This window comes from Rattus norvegicus, chromosome 4 (assembly GCF_036323735.1).
Source record: "Rattus norvegicus strain BN/NHsdMcwi chromosome 4, GRCr8, whole genome shotgun sequence".
NCBI lineage: Eukaryota > Metazoa > Chordata > Mammalia > Rodentia > Muridae > Rattus > Rattus norvegicus.
Genome location: NC_086022.1, coordinates 119577053 through 119597832, shown reverse-complemented (window position 1 = coordinate 119597832; position 20780 = coordinate 119577053). Strand labels below are relative to the sequence as shown.

The 20780-nt window shown below is 49.7% G+C and overlaps 1 protein-coding gene across 3 annotated transcripts in view; it reads left to right on the top strand.

The window, feature by feature from the left end:
* The first annotated feature begins 790 nt into the window (after nucleotides 1-790).
* Nucleotides 791-20780, top strand: part of Fbxo41 (F-box protein 41) — a 32031-nt gene continuing 12041 nt past the window's right edge. The window contains exons 1-3 of one of the 3 annotated variants that reach the window (XM_039107603.2): nucleotides 791-1115; nucleotides 16791-16830; nucleotides 17828-18865. In XM_039107603.2, coding sequence (XP_038963531.1) covers nucleotides 17967-18865 — 899 coding nt within the window. In that variant the 5' untranslated portion in view covers nucleotides 791-1115; nucleotides 16791-16830; nucleotides 17828-17966. 3 annotated transcript variants of the gene reach the window in all.

Genomic DNA, 20780 nt, shown 5'->3' with positions numbered 1-20780 from the left:
AGCCCAGGCACCACTGTGTGGTCGAAGTAGCATCTCCCTTTTCCTCGTTCAAGGCCTAGTTCAGCTCTAGCCTTGCTTGGGAACACCAACCGGCTGTTTTGTTTTATTTTCCCAGTTCAACTCCAGCCCTGCGAACTTCCTCTATTGCAGGGCAGCCAGGCTGTGCCTATCTCCGCAGATAAGTAGGCCTGAAGTCAGGGGTGAGGGGTCTTCTAGGTGCTTCCGACTCAGGAATTCCGGGGCTAGCCTATGGAAGCAATGGGTTTATCTGGAGCAAATCAATGTCCGGTCCCCGCTCCTTTCCATTTGTAGGACCTACGTGCAATATTAGGTCCGGAAACATGACACAATGTGGTCCAATGCAGCCAAGTGTTCCCTAAGACAACACGTCTGACCTGAAGTCACTGAGCACAAGACCTGTACTTGGGCTTGCTGCCCAAGAGGACGCTGAACTGTGGTATATGCCATAGTGCCCATGCCAGCCTCATTTTGGTCTCCAGAACCATCCATCCCAAGATCTGCTCCTCTCTGGGTGCAGGCCAAGTCCTAGGGGTGGGTTAGGGTGGACAGGCCCTGATTAAAGGTGGGCAGCAGAGGACACAACTGGAAGCTCCAAGGCACAGGAATGCCTTGGTGGTGGTGCCTGGTATGGGGAAGGTTGCACTCCCACCCCAGTAGTACCCATCCTCCACCCAAGCCACCAGCTTCTGCGGAAAACGTGGGGACCAGGCGCAGCCGCTTCTGGCTGCAACTGCCGCTCCCCTCTTGCTGGAAAGCCCGCCCCGGAGGAGGGGCCGGCTCCGCCCCACCTCCGGGCCGCCTCCCTCCCTGTCTCCTAGCTGCGCCCCGGCCGAGCGCCCCCTCCTATCTCCCCCTTCTCCGCCCTGCGTACCCCGCCCGTGATCGCATCGTGAGCCCCTCCCGCTGCGCCGGGCTGGGGGATTCGGCCGCCCCCGCCCCAACCGGGAGGCGGCGGCGGCCACCCAAGGCTGCAGTGGGGACCAAGATCTAAGGCCCAGCGGCGGCCCTGCGTCTGGACCGGGCACGCGGGGGTCTGTGCCTCTGCGCCCCCAGCCCAGGGCCACGGTGCCTGGCCTCACCACAGGCTGGAAGAGGTAAAGGCAAGTCTGGAGCGTGCTGCGGGACTGGTCCTGGAGAGGCTAGGCAGGGAAGACCTCAGCCGCTGCCCCCTCCTCCCCTGCCTTCTTCCCTGTTGCCTTCCTGAGGCCGCGAGGCCGCTAGAACTGGGAGGGATTCTGGGCAGGCCAGGCTTCCAGGCAGCCGAGGTGTTAATTTAAGGAATTAAAATCAGAACGGGTTTGAGACCAGGCTTCCCCTCCCCCCTCCCGCCTGTCGCTGCCTGAGCCTTGTTGGGGGGCGGGGGCGGGCTCCAGAAAAAACCCACTGGGACTCTGGACCTTAGAGAGGGAGAAGGGGGAGTGCCCTGAAAGCCCAGTCCTCTTCACCTGCTGGTGATGGAATGGGGGAGGGTCTTGGTAGGCCTGGCTGGGCACCTGTGCGGGTTGTAGGTGCGTGCCGGTGTGCACGTGTGATCGTCTGGAGGTGTTCATATATGTGCACACATGTTTCTGCCTCCCCACGCCCCAGTGCCTTTGCGGGTGACTGTGCCCACAGTGTCTCTGGAGGTGTGGGCTCCACTCCATCGCCTTGCATGTGTGTGTGATGCTGTGCCTGTGTACACTGCCTACAGTCTGCCTAGGGAAGAGTGAGGCCTGCCCCCTCCCTCTGGTTTAGCCTGCGGTGAGGGGCTCAGATGGCTTTCCGGGTGTGGGATCCAGGTGCTGGAGCCTGTGTGTGTGTGTGACCTTGGGAGGCGTGTGCATGTTTTTAGGACCACGAGAGGGGGTGCTTAGAACAGAAAGGCAGTGTGGGGGGTGGCCGGGAAGCAGAAGATTGGCTGCAGTGGCTCCTGTGGGTTTTTCAGGCTGGGTGACTATTCTGTAGGCACACAGTTTGGGGTTCCATAGCTGCAGGGTTCGGGCCCAAGCTTCCTGGAAGATTGGGCAGGGGGGTTAGACAGACAGGGCATTTCTTTATTCTCCACCCACTGGGGCATAATGGGGGTATAATGTGGACACCTCCAGTTACCTCTTCATCCTCAGAATGCCTCCACCTGCTGGTGGAGGCCTCTGGTAAACACCTAGTTTAGAGCTTCTAAATCCATCCACCACCACCCAAACCTTACCCGCTCTGTTGTCCGATTTCTGCCTCCTGTGCTTCTTTCCTGCAAGTGGATTTTTCATTGGAAAGAGGGAAGTGCTCCTGGGCCCTGAAGGCCAAGTGGGAGGGAGAGAAGATAACAGTGGGTAGGTCAAGCAGGAAGTTGGGAGCCAGATAGGGAAGTCACAAAAAACAAACTCTGCTAGCTTCTCAGTTTGCCTGATCTGAGTTTAACTGGTAGGACAGGGGACAGAGATCTGTGACATATTCATTCCTACACTGAGGAGTACCTAGCTTTTAGGGAGAGTAAAGAGGTGGTGGAGGTTGTAAAAATGTAGTAGTTACCTGGCCTCTGAGCTCCCTAGACTTTCTTCTGATAGTGCTTTGTATGGTCAATCAATATCCCCTTAGTGCCACTATGGGCCCTTTATCCAATGAATACTTCAGGATTGGTACAGGCGCTCCACTCTCAGCTAGAAGGAAGGTAGCATAGAATAAGAGTTGGTCAGGGTGTTGGAAGTCTTATGTTCAAATCCCAGTTTGTAAAGGGTTTTTTTTTATTTACTACTATATAACCAACACCCACAGAAACTTTGGATGGAGGTTGTTTGTTTGCTTGCTTATTTCAGTGCTGGGAATTGAACTCAGGACCTTGCACCTACTAGGCATATGATCTACCACTGGCCTTAAACTTTCGGTCTTTCTGTCTCCCAATTTGCTAGGACTTCAGGCATGTATCAACCACTAGCAATGACACTGTTTCTCATGGTCTGTGAGTTGCCTGTGACTGTGGCTATGGGAATCTGTGAATATCTCTTGGAATCACATAGTGATCCTCAAGGTGGCCTTTCAGCGCCCCCCCCCCCCCGGGGCCTCCTTTCAACAGTAACCTCAGGTAATCCTTCCTACACAACCCAGCCTCTGGGTCCCAAGGCTCCCTAAGGGGAATTGTTCCAAGATGACAAGTCCTGATGTACAACTACTTAGTGGCTTCTGCTTGCATGAAGCTTGCTGATACCCATCTGGCCGAGCTCTGAGTCAGTGTGGGAGGCACAGAAGGCACACAAGGGCAAGACTAGAAAGCTTGATTCCTCAGCAGCAATTTGTTACAGGTCTTTATCGGCCGTGGGCAGGTGATCTGACCGATCCAAGCCTTGCCCTCCTCATTCCAGCACTGAAGCCTTCCACCTCTTTGAGAGCACTGTTGTGAACGTGGTGATGGACCAGAAATAATTAGGAAACAGTCGTCGGTCCACTTGACTCTGTCATCTTGTGCTGGACACATGACATAGAATAAAGCAGGTGATCATGAAGCCTCAGAGGCCAACTAGAGCAAACCATGGGGATAAGAAGACACAGGGAATTCTGACCTCTTAGTAAGTGACCAGGGAGGTACAGTGGCCACCCCAGCCCAGCCAAACTAGTGAATCCCAGGTTCAGTCAGAGACCCTGTTTGCTAAAGAACAAGGTGAAGAACAAGTAAAGAAAGCATCTAACACATTCACATGCACACACACATGAACACACACACACACATAGACACACACCAGACAAGTAAAATAATTTCTGAAGAATGGTCTCTTACTCCTCCTCCTTTGAGACAGGTTCTTATGTCGCCCAGGCTGGTCTCAAACTTGCTGTGAAGCCAAGGATGGGCTTGAACTTTAGATCCTCCTGCCTCTACCTCCTGAATGCTTGGATAGTACCAGCAACCTAACTGAGTTATATTCCCACCCCATCTGCTCGGGGGTGAAGTATACCTGCAATCCTTGCCTTCAAGGGTGGCTGAATCTGTTCCGCCCTCAGCTTTGCCAGCACCAGCTTTTGTCTCTTCTCCCTTTCCACACAAACCGCCATTGAGCCTCATCAGGGTTTTGCTCCATTGGGAAGCACTGGGCCCTTTCACATCTTCAAATATAGGCTCAGACTGGTATCCCTTCTTGGGACTTTATTCTCCAGCTAGTAAGGCTGCTGCATGAGGACCTCTGATAAATCAAGCCTTCTCGTCTCCACCTTCCCAGTTCTGGGATTGTAAATGTACACTGAACCTTTTGTGTGAGGATCTGAATTCAGTTTGCATGCTCCTGCAGAAAGCACCTTTCCACAGCCCGTGTTTTAGATCATATGTGACATGCACGACTGGGTTAATACTTGCAAAAAGCTTCAGAAGTCATGAGGATTGCAGGATAGGTGAATTTAAGTCTAAATAAACAAGGATAGAAGTCCAACGGGCAACAGTGACTACCGGAAAAGCAAGAAGTCGACCACATTGGACAAAAGCGAGTGGTGTTGCTGTCCATGGTGCTGAACTGGTAACAAGGCTGTTGGTTAAGTTGGGAATTGTAAGCGTGTGTACAATGGTATTAACAGTTTAGAACTACCCACTTAAAGATTTTGGCTGCCAATATTGAAATAATCCGTTTGAGTCTATTTATTTGTTTGTTTTTCTTTGAGATGGTGTTTCTCTGTGTAACCCTGCCTGTCTTCAACTCACTCGAGATCAGGTTGGCCTTGAACTCACAGAGATCCCAGATCCACCTGCCTGTGCCTCCTGAGTGCTGTGATTAAAGGCATGCACAGCCACTGCCCGGGGAACTCATTTCATCCTTTACTGATTTTTTTTTAATTCACCTCAAGCTTTAAAAAAGAGGAGAGAAGGGAGAGGGAAGGGGGAAGGAGGAAGGAAGGGATCTTCAGCGCAGTTTCAAGCTCAAGGCATTATCTGTATCTCTGACCCATGGAAGTAGGTTATCTCTAAGATGTTCATCCTCTCCTATCTTAAAAATTTCGCCCACATTGCCTCCTTCCCAGCACAGGGAACTCATGTCTACCCGTGCCTTGCCTTATACACACCTCAGCCCACAGCACCCAGACTCACTAAAGCAGCCCTCTTAGCAGTCCCCAATGGGTCTTCCTCAGTTCCAGTCCTACATGAACTTGCCCACTCCTTCCAGATTCCATCCACTCTTTCCTAAGTTTCCTGCCAAACTCCTGTTTCTGCTGTTGGTTCTTGAGATTCTTTGGCTCTTCTCTGTCCTCCATCTTTTGAAGGTTCCATCTTCCTCTCTACCCCCTTCTCTTCTCTCTCTGTGTTCCCACCCTGGGTTTGCTTGCCCAGTATCATTTTATTTTAAAGCATAAGTTTGGGGCTGGACAGATCACTAAGCGTTAAGAGTGCTTGTTGCTCTTGCAGAGGGACCCAGGTAGGGTTCCTTAACCACAGGGCAGCTCACAACCATCTGTAACTCCAGTTCCAAGGATCTGATTCTCTTCTGGCCTCCAAGGATACAGCACACACATGATGAACTGACACATATTCAGGCAAAACAGTCATACACACAAAATAGAAATAAATAAGCCTAATTTTTTTAAATGCTTACATTTTAAAAAATGGTGTAGCTTGGGCTGGAGAGATGGCTCAGCGGTTAAGAGCACCCGACTACTCTTCCAGAGGTCCTGAGTTCAATTCCCAGCAACCACATGGTGGTTCACAACCATCTGTAAAGAGATCCGATGCCCTTTTCTGGTGTATCTGAAGACAGCTACAGTGTACTTATATACAATAAATGAATGAATCTTTAAAAAAAAATGGTGTAGCTTGAGCTGGCTTTGAACTTGCTACGTAGTTATGAATGACTTTAAACTTTTGCTCCTCCTGCCTCTGCCTTGGAACTTCTGGGGTTCTAAGCGTTATCTGGCCAGTAATGCATTTACTTTCTTGAAATTGCACTCACTTGCTTTGTGTATGGGTGTATAGAATTGGATGTACACACAGACAACTTGGGAGAGTCCATTTTCTCTTTCCACCATGTGGACTCCAGTGCCACTCAGGAATGTGGCAAGTGCCTTTACCCACTGAGCCACCTTACTATTCCCAATAATGTATTTTTGGCTGCAGACTGCAAAGTAGGTACGAGTAGCTTCATTCCTGCTTTGTATTGCTGTTGTCATTACCATCATCATTATCATCATCATCATCATCATCATCATCATCATCATTTTAAGTGTATGCATATTTTATTGCATGTCTGTGTGTATGTGTGCATCATGTATGTGCCTGGTTCCTGTGGAGGCTCAAAGTATCCTCTGGAACCAAAGTGACAGGTGGTTGTAAGCATCCATGTGGGTGCTGGGAATCAAACTCAGCTCCTGGAAGAGCAACAAGTGCTCTTAACAACCGAGCCATCCCTCCACCCCCCATTTGTTTGTTTGCTTTTGCTCCTTCTTCCAAGACAGGGTCTCACTCTGCAGTCCTAGCTGGCTTGGACCTTGTAAACCAGGCTGACTTTAAACTCAGAGAGGTCCACCTGCCTCTATCTCCCAAATGCTGGGATTAATGGCATGTACCACCACATCCAACTCTTTGAATGGTGTGGATGTCAGGGTTTGCATTTGCCTTCTTGTCATAGAGACCATCAGAGCACCTGAAGCCACAGGGAAGTGTGGGCGGGAGCTGCCTGAAGTGGGTACTGGGGGTTGAGCTTAGGTCCTCTGCAAGAGCAGTGTGTGTTCTTAACCACAGAGGCTTTGTTCATCTCCCATGCTCTTTCCGACCATATCATCTTCTACCCATATTTGTCTGTGCAACCAGTATATCCTGAGCACTGTGCCTGTGTGGTATGTGTGACTTTGAGCAGCACTCAGTAAGTGTACGGAGAATGAACTCATGTTTAACTACAGCTTAGGTAAGAAGTAAAGGCTTTGGTTGATTAGAGGAGAAGAGGCTTTTATTATACGTGACAGAAATCCAATCTCATTTACTTTTAATTACATCATTTGTGTGTGTGCATGCATGTATACATGTGCTATGGCCTAGAATAGAGAGGTCAAAGGACAACTGAAAAGTCAGTTCCCTCCTTCGACCTGTGGGTCCTGGGGTTTGAACTCAGGTTCAGGCTTGGTGACCCATCCCAATTTTATTTTAACCAATAAAAGATCTTTTTTAAATTTTAAATTTATTTTATTTATTTTATGTATGTAAGTACAATGTCCCTCTCTTCAGACACACATCATATCTCATTACAGATGCTTGTGAGCCACCATGTGGTTGCTGGGAATTGAACTCAGGACCTCTGGAAGAGCAGTCAGTGCTCTTAACCTCTGAGCCATCTCTCCAGCCCCCAATAAAAGATCTTGAGACCTCTGTAACTATGAAGAGAGGAGATGAAGGGGTGTTGGGCATACCTGCATGCAGGGTCTCAGAGAAGTGGGGTGACTCCTCAGCTCCTGGCTCTGCCTCCTTGGGTATTGGCACGTTTTCCCCTCTGTGCATGGACTGTGTGGCGGGTCAGTCTGTGCACTGACATCCCTGTTCTCTTCTAGAGTTCAGTGGAGACTGCACAAGGTCTCAGAAAGCTTCATCCTAGCATGTGATCTCCAAAGGAAAAGAGGACTTCCCTCCCCATCCCCCGCAAATCTAATGAAGGGAACCTCTGACTCAGTTTAAGAATTGTACCCATCCTGGGTCAGTCGTCATGACCAGGGAAACGTGGCCAGATCCTTTGTCCACTTCCTGGGGCTTAGTAGGCCTGCCAGTAGCACATGGAGTAGAAAGGGTAGCTCGCCAAAGAAAGGCTGGTTGCTGCGTGATCAAAAGGTGAAGTTGACAATAATGTCCCCTGCAGGACTCACCAGGGTCCACATGGCAGTGCAAGCCATAGAGTAAGATTCCCTATGCTTCTGGCAGGAATAACAGGTAAGATTGTGACAGGACACACTCAGCTCGGGAGGATTTAAGTCTTGTTCGGAGTGGTGAGATGGGCCTGAAAGGCTAAACATAGTAAATAAATAATAAATGGAAAAAGTTACTCCAGTGAGTTCAGCCTGTAGAATCCTAGCCAGAGAAAACTGAAAACTGGGCGTAGAAAGAAAGGATCGCGGGTTGGGGATTTAGCTCAGCGGTAGAACGCTTGCCTAGAGCGCAAGGCCCTGGGTTCGGTCCCCAGCTCCAAAAAAAAAAAAAGAAAAGAAAAGAAAAAAAGAAAGAAAGAAAGAAAGGATCGCTGAGATGGGTATTCTGGATTAGAGCCCCTCCCCCCCACCCCTGCCATGCTCAGATACAGCCAGGAATCTAAGTGGATGATGAAACTGCGTCCTTTTCATCTTTTCTCATCCTACTCTCTACCCTCCATCATCCTCCCACATTCTTGTGTGTGTGTGTGTGTGTGTGTGTGTGTGTGTGTGTGTGTGTGAATGTTCGCATGTGTAGCACTCATACTCGTGTGAGTGTGCCAACGTGTGATGGTTGGCGGTTGATGTTAAGAGTCATCCCTCTTGGGGCTGGGGATTTAGCTCAGTGGTAGAGCGCTTGCCTAGAGCGCAAGGCCCTGGGTTCGGTCCCCAGCTCCGGAAAAAAGAAAAAAGGAAAAAAAAAAAAAAGAGTCATCCCTCTTGATCTTCCACCTTAGTCATCGAGGCAGAGTCTATCAGACGAACCTGGAGCGCTCTGATATGCCTGGTCTTGTAGTCCAACTTGTTCTGTGGGTCCCCTGTATCTTTTTTTTTTCTGATGCTGGAACGACAGGCGGGCTGCCATGCCCACCAGCGGATGTGGGTTTCTGGGGTTCTGAACTCTGGTCCTCATACTTGCCCAACTAGCACTGAACCACTGAGCCACCTTCTCAAGCCCCACCAACTTCTGGGTTGCCTTCAGGGAAAGCTTCATGCTCACGTGGAGGTGTGCAAGTCTGGACAAGAGTATTCCCAAGAACAATTCATAGTCATGTCTCAGGTACAGTAGACAGCAGGCAGCTGCAGGATGTGTTGGGGTAAAGAGCTTCTGGGAGATCAGTAGCCTCTCTTCCCATCTGCTTTGGTGTTTATCCACAGACCTGCCGCAGGCCTGTTTCTCCCTCTCCTTGATTTCCTGGAGCCTGGCTAGTAGGGTGCCATGAAAGCTAAAAAAGTGTTCTTCAAATGTGGGAAGGGACAGGGAGAGAGTTGGAAGCACACATAGGACACTAGTGCAGACAGGTACTCACTCAGGTCAGAGCAGCCCTGCTCCCCACCAGCTGTGTATGTGAACTGGGGATCTCCAGGCCCACTGTTGTGTGACAGGAACACTACACACTTGTCCACTCACCCCAGATACAGAGCCAGCAACAGATCAAAGTACGGATATCGCCAAAGGCCACCTTGGCAAACCAATGAGTTTTATGGGGCTAACTTAGAAGAATATGGATGAGAGGCGACTTACAGAAGCAGAAAGGACTCAGAGTCAGCTGCATTACCAAGGTCCCCCTCAGCCTGGGTGACAGCTCACAAAGGCTGGGAAATGGGAGCTCACTGCACAGCCTGCAGGAAGCACAACAGGTTGGAGGGCGGCCTTCCCAAGAGCCCCAGCTGGTCTAGACTGCTTATTTTTGCTTCTTCCATGCAGCTGGTCAGCACAGCTCCTCTGAGGATGATTCAGCTGTCTTCATTGTTTACTCTTGGGAGAGAGGGGCCTACTGAGTCTGCTCAGTTTCAGGGACTTGGAACAATTTTGAGTTGTTTACCTTCTAGTCTAATGCCCCCTCAGGATAAAATGTTTCAATCTCAGAGGAAGCTGTTCCACAAGTCTGGCCTCCTCAGTCTTGCCTTTTGTAACGCGTCTATTTGGGTGTTCTGTTCCTTTTCTTTTCTTCTTTTCTTTCCTTTTGCTTTTGGTTTTTCCAGATAGAGTTTGTCTGTGGAACAGCTCAGGCTGTCCTGAAACTCACTCTAGACCAAGGTGGCCTCAATCTCGTAGAGATCCACTTGCCTCTGCCTCCTGAGTGCTGGGATTTAAGGCATGTGGCACTGTGCCCGGCTCAAGCTCTTCTATTTCTTCCTGAGTCAGTTTGATGTTTTATATTTTCCTAGAAAAGCACTCAGCTCATTCAGATTTTCAAGATTTTGGGCCAAGAGTTGTACCTAGTAGTATTTTCATAATTGAAAAAAAAAATCTATCTGCATGCCAGTAAGTCCCTCATCTCAGGGTTGCATATATGTTCTTGTTCTCTCTCTCTCTCTCTCTCTCTCTCTCTCTCTCTCCCTCCCTCTCTCTCTCTCTCTCTCTCTCTCCCTCTCTCCCTCCATTCCCCTTCCCCTCCCTCTCCATATATATATTTAGTGTTTTCTAGAAAGTCATTTTTAAAATTTATTTCCTCTGGCTGTTTTTAGAATTTAGTATACCTAAAGGACGGTGACCTTGGCACACTGAGTATTTAGTGACCTTAGCCTTTTTTGTGTGGTGTTGGGAGTTGAATCTAGGGTTTGTGTAGGCAAGACATGTGCTTCACCAACTGAGCTGTTCTTCAAAGTTAATTACCAAATATTTGTTTAAAATGAAGGAAGTTAAGTTGGGTGTGGCGTAGAAGGCCTGTAATCTTACCACCTCAGAAATGGAGGCAGAGAAGTCAGGAATTGAAGGCCAGCCTTAGCTACATGAGACCCCACTTAGAGAGAAAAGGGGGAGCTGCAGAGACGGCACATCAGTTGGGAGTGCTTGCTGGCAACCCATAACTCCAGCTCCAGGGGCTCTCTCCTGGTCTCCTCAGGCACCTGCGCTCTCATACCCACACAGACACAAACACATGTTAAAATGATGTAAATATTTTATTTATTTACATTCTTAAGAAGGGAGACAAGAAAAAGGTCCTCTTGACGGTTCTAAATGTGGGGAAAGAAATCTAACTGTGGATCCAAATGTGAAGAGGGCCACACAGTCCGTCATACGTGCACGTTTCCCAGTTGTCATCAGCCGTGGTAGCAGGGTTATTTACTTAAAACACTTATTCTTAAAATATCCTGGGGGCTAGCAAGATGGTTCAGAAATAAAGAGCACTAACTGTTCTTCCAGAGGACCTGGGTTTTATTTCCAGCACCCACATGATGACCCACATCTGGTTCCAGTTCACATCTGGTTCCAGTTCTAGATCTAACACCCTTTTCTGGCCTCTGTAGGCACCAGGCCCACAGGTCTTTCAGAGATATAAATGCAGACAAAATACTCATACACACAGAGTCGATTTAAAAATACTCTGGAAAAAAAATAAAGTCTTAAGCACTAAAGAACACGTGTAGTTGGTAACAGCCTTTGGGTGGGAACAGACTTCCTCAGCATAGCAACAAAATCAGAAATCATTAAAGTTTTACTGAGGTGTACTTTTAACATATCAATAAAAATATAAAGTAAAAGCCAATCAACATACTTGAGAATATATTTGCAGTACATAAGGGACAAGAGATCGATATTATAAAGGCCTTTGCAGATCAGTAAGGAAATTGGAATATTCCATGTGAAAATGAGCAAAATTGGGTTGGGCATAGCAGCTTGTGCCTGTAATCCCAGCATTTGTAAGGCTGACAAAGAGGACTATGGGTAGTTCGAGACCAGCTATGGGGTATATGGTGAGATGCAGGTCAGCTTGGGCTATATGGTGAGACCCTGTCTCACAAAACTAGATCTGGTGAGACGGCTCAGTAGATCACAGCATTTGCTCCTGCTAGCCCTAACAATCTGAGTCCAGTCCCAGGACCCATATGGTAGAAGGTAAGAACTGTCTCCCACAAACTATCCTCTGACCTCCATGTGTACTGTGGCCGTTGTGCATCTCTCCTAGTATGTACACACACACACACACACACACACACACACACACACACACACACACACACACAGTAGTTTAACACTCCCACCCCATATTCAAATAGCATAGTATATAGTCAAATCACTAAGAGACCAAGATGGCTAAAAAATGGTGGGGAAGTGTCCAAATAGGGCAATCAAAGAAACTCAGGTGAAGAAACCAGGTCTGTTTTCACTTTCAAGTTTCTAAGAGCACACAGAGACCAGACAGGAGACTGGAATCTGGCAGTGGTAGGCAGGCAGTGGGGAGGCTACGAAAGGAGTCTTGAACAGAAATCCTGTACTGAAAGACAGGTCTGGAGTGGGGCATGAAGGCAAATGCCTGCACTCCAGACAGTGGCCACAGGAAGAGCACAAGTGGCAGGCCAGCTCAGCCTGGGCTGTAGAATGAGACCATGTGGTAACAAAAAAAAAAAAAAGTAATTTAAAAGGAGGGCATATAGTTATGTAGGATAAAAGAGAGTTGTGAGACTGAAGGCCAGCCGGGTTGTGAGGAGGCCTTGGCCTGAAAGAGCACAAAGCACTCGAAACAGAAAAAACAAGATAGCTATAGTATATCTGGGAGGAGGGTGGCAACATTGAAGAAAACCAGGCTGCTGGGAGTGAGTGGGAGTTTGGAATCTGTTTTGACACCGTGGGTCGCTGAGTTCATCTAGAGTCTCTTTGCTAGAGACTGGCAACATGTTCAAGTGAGTCATTTGGAAAATTAGAAAAACAAAAGCTGGAGAGATGGCTTAGGGGGTTAAAGCCCTTTCCATGAAAGCCTGAGAAATCTGGGTTTCATCCCAGAACCCCTATCAAAGCTGGATGGCATTGTACACGTCTGTAATCCCAGCATTCCTTGGAGATGGAGGCAGGAGAGCTGTCCAGAAGCTCTCAGACCAGCTAGCCTGACTTCTACAGCCACTAAAACAGGGACCAAACCTTTCTTTTAGATAAGGTGGAAGGTGGGGAGATGGCTTAGTGCTTGTCCCACATAAGTTTGGATCCCCCATATAAATGCCAAGTGGCCATGATGACCAGCCTGTGACTCTAGCCCCAGAAGGCAGAGATAGGGAATTCCCCAGAGCAGCAGGCTGGTTGGCAGGACTAGGTATAATCAGTGAACTCTGGGTTTGATTAAGAAACCCTGCCTCCGTGAATAAGGTAGGAGGGTGATCAAGGATAGTCTCATTATTAGCTTAGGGTCTCTATGTGCACACAAAATAGAAAAAGAAATTGGAAAGGCAGGGACCAACTCCTGAAAGTTGTCCTCTGACATCCACAACATGCTGTGGCAGATGGGTGCCTACAGTCACACACACACACCTCAGCACATGGGAGCCTGCAAAAGTTGTATACATCATGTTGCCAACAAAAATCTATGTGTTGAGTAAAAAGTTTTGGGCAGATTTGGGTGTCACTGTTTAAGTGACATCGGAAGCCCCAGGCTCCTGTCTTGCTAGTTACACAGAGGTCCCGGGGTACCTGTGTTAACCAGGAGTGGGAGACTTGTTCATTTCTTTCCAGACGCTCCTTCCTTGGAGCCAGGGCTGCGGTTAGCTCCGCCCACTCAGAGTTGACCCGAAACAGTTCTCCAAGAGAAAACTGGGTGTGTTAACAAAGAAGTAAAGATGGCTAGCAGTACTGTAGGACACTTTTAATAGACACGTGGGTTTCCACTCAACTGGTTAGTAATGTAGGATGTTCTCCCAGTTCAGCCAGTGCAGCCAGCCTTCACAAACTTATGGTTGCCCTGTGTCCAGAAGAAGCAAAGTCAATCACACTCTCGTCCCCAGAACACAGCCAGTCCAAGTAGAACATTGTGCTGTGTTTGATTAAATAGTAATCTAGTCTTTAAGGTCTTTTAGTCTGGGACCAGAATCGAATGATGGAGGGAAAACTGTATAGCTGGGGTGGGGGTTGGGTACTGGGAGTGGGGGTGGGGCGCTGGGAGTGGGTGGGGCGCTGGGGGGGGGGTGGAGTACCCAGCCGAAGAGGGATAGGAAGGAAAAACACCTAGTCTACAGCCCACAGCCTTGACTGTAGCAAGGACTTTGACCTCCCCAGCTAAAGCTAATGCTACAGTTTCCATTCTTGGTACTCTGAGGCTCCTTATGAGGGGACGAAAGGGAGCCTCTGTTTGGGTTACAGGAGGCACAATCTTAGGGGTAACATTTTCTAGGCTTTTCTAGAAGTGTACTGGTCTTGATTTTCAAGAGGGCTTCCTATCTCCTTGCCTTCTTTATCCCCAGAGTGTTTATACAAAGCCAGAGACTTCATTGAAAGTTTTAATTCAAGAATCGATTCCACGATGGTGGTGGGGATAAGGAATCGAGTTATCTCTTAGCAACAGGCCCCCTGTGTAGCCCGCTTGGGAGAAGGGCTCTAGCCAGGGCTCCCTGCCATGGGGCGATGCAGGACCCCAAGCTCTTTGGTCTCTTCCTACTCAAGCTGAACTCCCCCTCACCCAGACTGCTTATAATGGCTGTTTCCATGGAGAGGACACAGGAGGGCCAGAGAAGTTGAGAGCAGGCTGGTCCCAGACTGCCCTCCCGCTGAGCTTCCTGCCTCCTCTCTTTTTTGCTTGAGTTCACTTTGGTTTAAAGCTAAGGACCGGCTCTTCATTATCTCGGTTATATTAGATTACTGGCTCCCGGCTGAAGGGCCCTCTCCAGGAAAGCGATTTTTCCCTCTGCCTTCAGGTTGACTGAAATAGGTCTTGTTGGACTTTACTGAGAAAGCCATAGCAAAGACCACAACCCCTAACAGCATTCTAACACTTAACAGCCTTTGTGGGGACATGGCCTCAGCTCCAGGGGCTGATTTGCTGCTGTGACGGGGTTCACGTATTTATTTATTTTGAAGCCCTCATTAGGTAGACCAAGCTGACCTCCAGCTCACAAACCTCTGCCTGCCTCTGCTTCCTGAGTGCTGGGAACACCACCAATTTTTCACTAGGGAGTGCAGGCAAGTGGGGCGGCTTTGTCTTAGTATCTTAATGTTCCCCGCCTTAATCTCTCTTCTTGTTTTTTGTTTGTTTTTTTTCCTTGTGCATGGAGGGGGACGAGAAGGCATGCAAGACAGAGTTTCTTTGTGTAGCCCTGGCTGTCCTGGCACTCAACTCTGTAGACCAGGCTGGCCTTGAACTTAGAGAAAGTTCCCAGTGTTGGGATCAAAGGCGTATACCACCACCACCTGGCTGATCTGGCTTGAATGCCATTTTTCAACAGCTTGGTCAAGAGCAGTCTTCATAACAAAAACAACTCGGGGAGAAGGGGTTTATTTTAGCTCAGAGTTCACCGTGCCGTACATCATGGCAGGGATGTCCAGGATACAGGAGCTTACAGCAGCTGTTTGCATTGCAGGGTCAGGAAACAGCACTGACGTGAGCTGCTGCTGGCTTCTTCATCCATGTATACAGTCTAGGGTCCTGGTCAGAGACTGACACGACCCCAAGTGGGCAGTTTTCCCACCTCGACAACCGAAATCAAAATTCCCCAGTGGCCCATCTCCCAGATGATTCTGTGAACCTGACAGTTAACACTAACACCACAGGGCGAGGGAGATGTCTGTGAGGTAAAGGTGCATGGCAGGTACAGAGCGTTACCACCAAGCCCGACAACCCAGGTTTCCTTGTGGTGAGAGGAAAGAACTGACTCTCACAGCCTGACCTCTGACCTCCACACATGGGCCATGGCATGATCACCCCACACAAAATGGACTAAATGTAAAGGGAGAAAAAGCCACTAACTACCATAGGGCCTACCTACTATTTGGAAAAGGAATCTGCCTCTAATTTCTCAGCTGTTTTCCCCTAGTACAAGGAATGCAGAGCCACTGTAAGCAAAGCAGGGGAATTGATTATTTGCCCTAGTCCACATGGATGGACTGAGAAAGTGGGAAAGGCAGACTCCCCACGATCCAAGCAGAGTGCTGATCTGAGGTGGAGGCTAAGTGCTGGGTGGTCATGGGATGTCGCTACATCTGTGTAGAAATGGCAGAAGGCAGGAGAAGTCTGGAAACCATCAGGAGGTAGAGGTGGAGCTGAGAGAAGCTTCAAGGTGTGAGTCACTGGGGACAGAGAGAGGCTGTGGGGCTACCACACAGAGGCTGGAATCCATTAAGCACAGAAAAGTCACAAAACTCAGAGGAAAATCTCCATCTTAGTTGGGGTTTTATTGCCGTGAAGCAACACCATGACCACTGCAACTCTTTTAGAGAGTTTGGCTTACAGTTTCAGAGGTTTAGTGCATTATCATCAATGGTGGGAAACATGGCAGGTTATGTCCTAATGGTGCCATCCGTAAGGCCATGAGTCTATGGGGAACGTTCCTATTCAAACCACCACATCCGCCCTGGGCAATATCACGGCAGCCTCGATGGAAAAGTTGAGCATCAACAGACAAAGTGGACAAAGATCTTGATGACAACTGCATTGTCCTCAGAGAGAGCATGAAGCCTGAACTCAGGGAGTTAAGAAAGGAAGTCTGTGAGAATGGAGTGGTGAAGTCAGAAGATGGGGAGGTGTGAGAAGCCGCAGGCAGGCGGGAGGATGGGTGGCTTGCTGTCAGGAATGGTAGGAAAGGAAAGATAATGGGGCCCTTGGAGGGAGCGGCAGGAGCATTCCCTGAAAGCCAACTTATCCAAGTTTGAGGAAGGGACATCAGTGCCTGGAATGGTGGCATGGAACAGTGCCACCCACAGCGTCATATCTGGGTAAGCATCTTGGTCTCTGCAACTTAGTTCTAGCATCCAGCCTACATGTCGGATGTGGTCTTCATAAGATGGAAATTAAGTGTCTGTTTGAGGACCTTGGATGTCACATACATGAGCTAGGGCGCATGGAATAAACACCCCGGGGTCATGTACATGTCTTGATGATTTTTATCTACATAGGCACACACAAACACAGCCCTGATCAAGCTACAGGACCTCCTCAGTAGCACACAGGGTTCCTTCCCACGAAGCCCTCAGGGAGAGCCTCTTACTCTGACTTATGCTTGGTCTTGCTTTCCAGCTCTGGAATCCTGCAGTGTATTCGGTTTGGCTTCTCTCCTGTAAGTAAATCTAAGCAGATCCGTCTTTTGCTATGGATACTGGTTCACTGCTCACTACAGAGAAGCAGTACGTTATGAATAGACCAAAATCGATCCATTCTGTTTTCTTGCTTGGGATCTTAATTCTGTAACATTTGGCAATTCACCTGCCTTTGCCTACTAAGTGCTGGGATTAAAGGCATATGCCACCACGCCTGGGTCCCACTCTGCTGTTGAAGAGTGCCTGGACAGTTTTTTTTCTAGGTTGGGAATCCTTACAATTATAATTATTTCTTTAAGCCAGGCACGGTGGCTCTTGCCTATAATCTTAGCACTTGAGAGGCTAAGGAAAGTGAATCCCTGAAAATTCAAGACCTGCCTGGGCTGCATCGTGAATTCCAGGCCAGCAAGTCTCGGGATTAAAACCACATCGAAAACAAAACATTTGGCAGCATCTTATGTAGATCAGGCTAGCCATGCCTCTTCGTGTAGCTGAGGATAATCCTGAATGTCTCATCCTCTTGGTTTCCCTTCCCAAGTGCTGGGATGATAAGCACCTGCCCCACTGGCAAACAAACATTCCCTACATTTTTAAAAATTTACTTTATTTCTTGTGTATGAATGCCTGCATCTGTATATGTGTGTCGTGTGCTTGCCCAGACGTGTGTCAGGGACGACTGAAAAAGGAAATGGACCCCTGGAACAGGAATTAGAATGGTTGGGAATCATTTGTGTGCATCTGGGAACCAAACCCAGGTACCTTGCAAGAGCAACAACTGCTTTTTAACTGTCTTCTCCAGCCTTCCAAAACAAATATTAATGAAAATGAAACCCAACCACCAAGACCTAGTAATCTTAGCACTTGAAAGGCAGGAGGCCAGTGGCTCTTGGCCACCTCTGGCTCTGCCGTCCTGGGCATATTGGTTTCCCGCTGGATGGGGTAGAGGGTTGCTGGAGCAGGGAGTAGCAAGTGGGAGCAATGCTAGCAAGATGTTGAGCTTCATTTTCTCTCTTCTAGCCTCCGGGGCCCTGGCTGTTGGTGTACCCAGTCTTTTTGATCTCACAGGCCGGGCCCACCCGCGGCCCCCCATGAGCGCGCCCGGCTGACCCTGGAGGCGGCCGCGGTGGAGCCGGCGCGCCCCAAGGGCGGCTGGGCCATGGCCTCGCTGGACCTACCGTACCGCTGCCCGCGCTGCGGGGAGCATAAGCGCTTCCGGAGCCTGTCGTCGTTGCGCGCGCACCTGGAATACAGCCACACCTACGAGACGCTCTACATCCTCTCCAAGACCAACAGCATCTGCGACGGCGCGGCCGCCGCTGCAGCTGCAGCTGCCGCAGCCTCTGGCTTCCCTCTGGCGCCTGAGCCCGCGGCCCTGCTGGCTGTCCCCGGGGCCCGGCGCGAGGTCTTCGAGAGCACGTCCTTCCAGGGCAAGGAGCAGGCAGCGGGGCCAGCGCCCGCGGGGCCGCACCTGCTGCACCATCATCACCACCACGCGCCACTGGCGCATTTCCCCGGTGACCTGGTGCCCGCCAGCCTGCCCTGCGAGGAGCTGGCCGAGCCGGGGCTCGTGCCCGCTGCGCGCTATGCGCTACGCGAAATCGAAATCCCACTCGGCGAGCTCTTCGCGCGCAAGTCCGTGGCATCCTCGGCCTGCTCGACGCCGCCACCCGGACCTGGCCCTGGTCCTTGTTCCGGGCCTACCTCTGCATCGCCGGCGTCGCCATCACCTGCGGACGTCGCCTACGAAGAGGGCTTGGCACGCCTCAAGATCCGCGCCCTGGAGAAGCTGGAGGTGGACCGGAGACTAGAGCGGCTGAGCGAGGAGGTGGAGCAGAAGATCGCGGGCCAGGTGGGTCGGCTACAGGCTGAACTGGAGCGCAAGGCAGCAGAGTTGGAGACTGCACGACAGGAGAGCGCGCGCCTGGGGCGTGAGAAGGAGGAACTGGAGGAGCGCGCGTCTGAGCTCTCGCGCCAAGTGGACGTGAGCGTGGAACTGCTGGCTTCGCTCAAGCAGGACCTGGTGCATAAGGAACAGGAGCTGAGCCGCAAGCAGCAGTGAGTAGGCCCTGGAAGTCCAGCGGGTGGGTGTTCGTATGTGTCACACACTTATCCACACACGTGTTTGGGGTGTCTCCATGTGGCCAGGCTTTAGAATGTAAGTTCTAAGATGAGTCTGTGATGGTAATGTCACTGAGTTCAAGGGTGTCGTGGTGATGATTTGGGACCTCCGACTGTGTGTTATTGGGACCTTGTGCCCATCCTTGAAAGTCTTTCTTCACCTTTGCTATCCAGGCCAGGCAGCGCTTGCATTTTGGTACTAGATCTTTCGGTTAGCCTACTAAAAGAAATGACCTAGTTCTCCATGTCTTGTACTTCATAGAGCATGCAGACACAACTGTATCCCTTCTTTAAAAACGGAAGAGGTACCGTGCGCCTGCTTCCTCTTGTCCTGCTACCTCTGTACTCTTGCATTCTTGAAGGCCTTCCTTGCATTTCTAGTTCTTTCTTGAACCTACCCACTGGGGTCAGGTTGCCACCTCCACCACCAGCCACTATGTCATCGGTAAACTTACTGTTCATCCTCCTGGATCCATCTACAGCATCCTGACACAGACCCCCCCCCCCAGCCTCACCCCGTAGCCCAGGCTACCTCTGACCTGGTGATCCTCCTGCCTCAGCCTCAGGAGTACTGGTATTACTGCCATGCATCACCACACTTAGCTTTCCTCTGTCTTTACCCCCTTTCAGCCATCTTTTCAGGCTTCCCTTTTGCTTCTCTTAGTCTCAAACGGAACCTTAGGAATGCATAGAGTCAGACATTGTGCTTGTCCCCATTGTCCCCCCCCCCTTTTTTTTTAAAGAGGAAAGGGTTTATTTTTATTTATAATTTATACTCCTCCATCCATCATAAAAAGAAGTCAGAGTAGGAACTCAAGGCAAGAACTGGAACAGAGACCAGGGAGGAGCATTTACGCAACGGTTTGTTCTCCGCGGTTGCTCAGTTTGCTTCTTTATACACAGCCCAGCACCACGGACCTTGGGACAGCACCATCCATGATTTCCTTTTTGGTTGTTGTTTAGTCATGTTTTCCCCGTATTTCAGATGGTGCCTAGCACCCGGATGAAGTGTTGAATGGGTCCATGAGCAGCTGAATGCATGTGGGGATACACACACTTGGGTAACAGTGTGCTGTGTTTGTATGTCCCCCTTGGATGCTGGGAGGTGGTACCTGGTGATGCTGTAGGCGTTCTTTATGCCTGTGTAGATGGGACTCCCTTCATTTTGACGCTTCTGGAGCACATGTGAGTTTGAGCAGGTTGGGGGGCTGAGCCTCCGTGGTCCTTGATATACTTCAGAGCATGAGTTGCCCGAGGATGAATATGATTGCATACATAGGAACATGTTGGGGGCTGTGTGTTGGGTCAAGTTAGGATATATGTTCACTGCTGTGAGGTTTTTAACGTGGCTGGGCATGGCCCTTGGTGAGGAGGCAGTGTATTGAGGCCACAGGGAACTGAGAACTTCTGCTTTTTGTTTATGGGGCTCTGTGTGTAGGAATGAGCCTTCCTGTGACTGTGTCAGGGAAGACCCGCTGTGCTTAGTAACTTTGCTTGTGGCCTTGACATGTTTAGAGTGCTGCCACTTTGTTCCCTAGGTCTCATGGTGACGGAGAGAGCCAATTCCTTCATGTTGCCCTCCAGCCTCTGCACGGCATTGGAGCCCAGACTTGCTTATGTTTTTGCTTGAGTTTTATCTTTGCTATTTTATGTGTAAACAAGTATCATGTGTGCATACATTACCTCTGGTGCCCACGGAGGTGGGAAGAGGGTGTCAGATCCCCTGCAGAGGGGGTTACAGGCCGTTGTGAGCCAGGATGTGGGTGCTGGGAACCAAATTCAGGACTTCTGCACTCTGAGTAACAAGTGGCTGAGTGGTCTCTCTAGACACATGTAATAAAGATTTGTATTT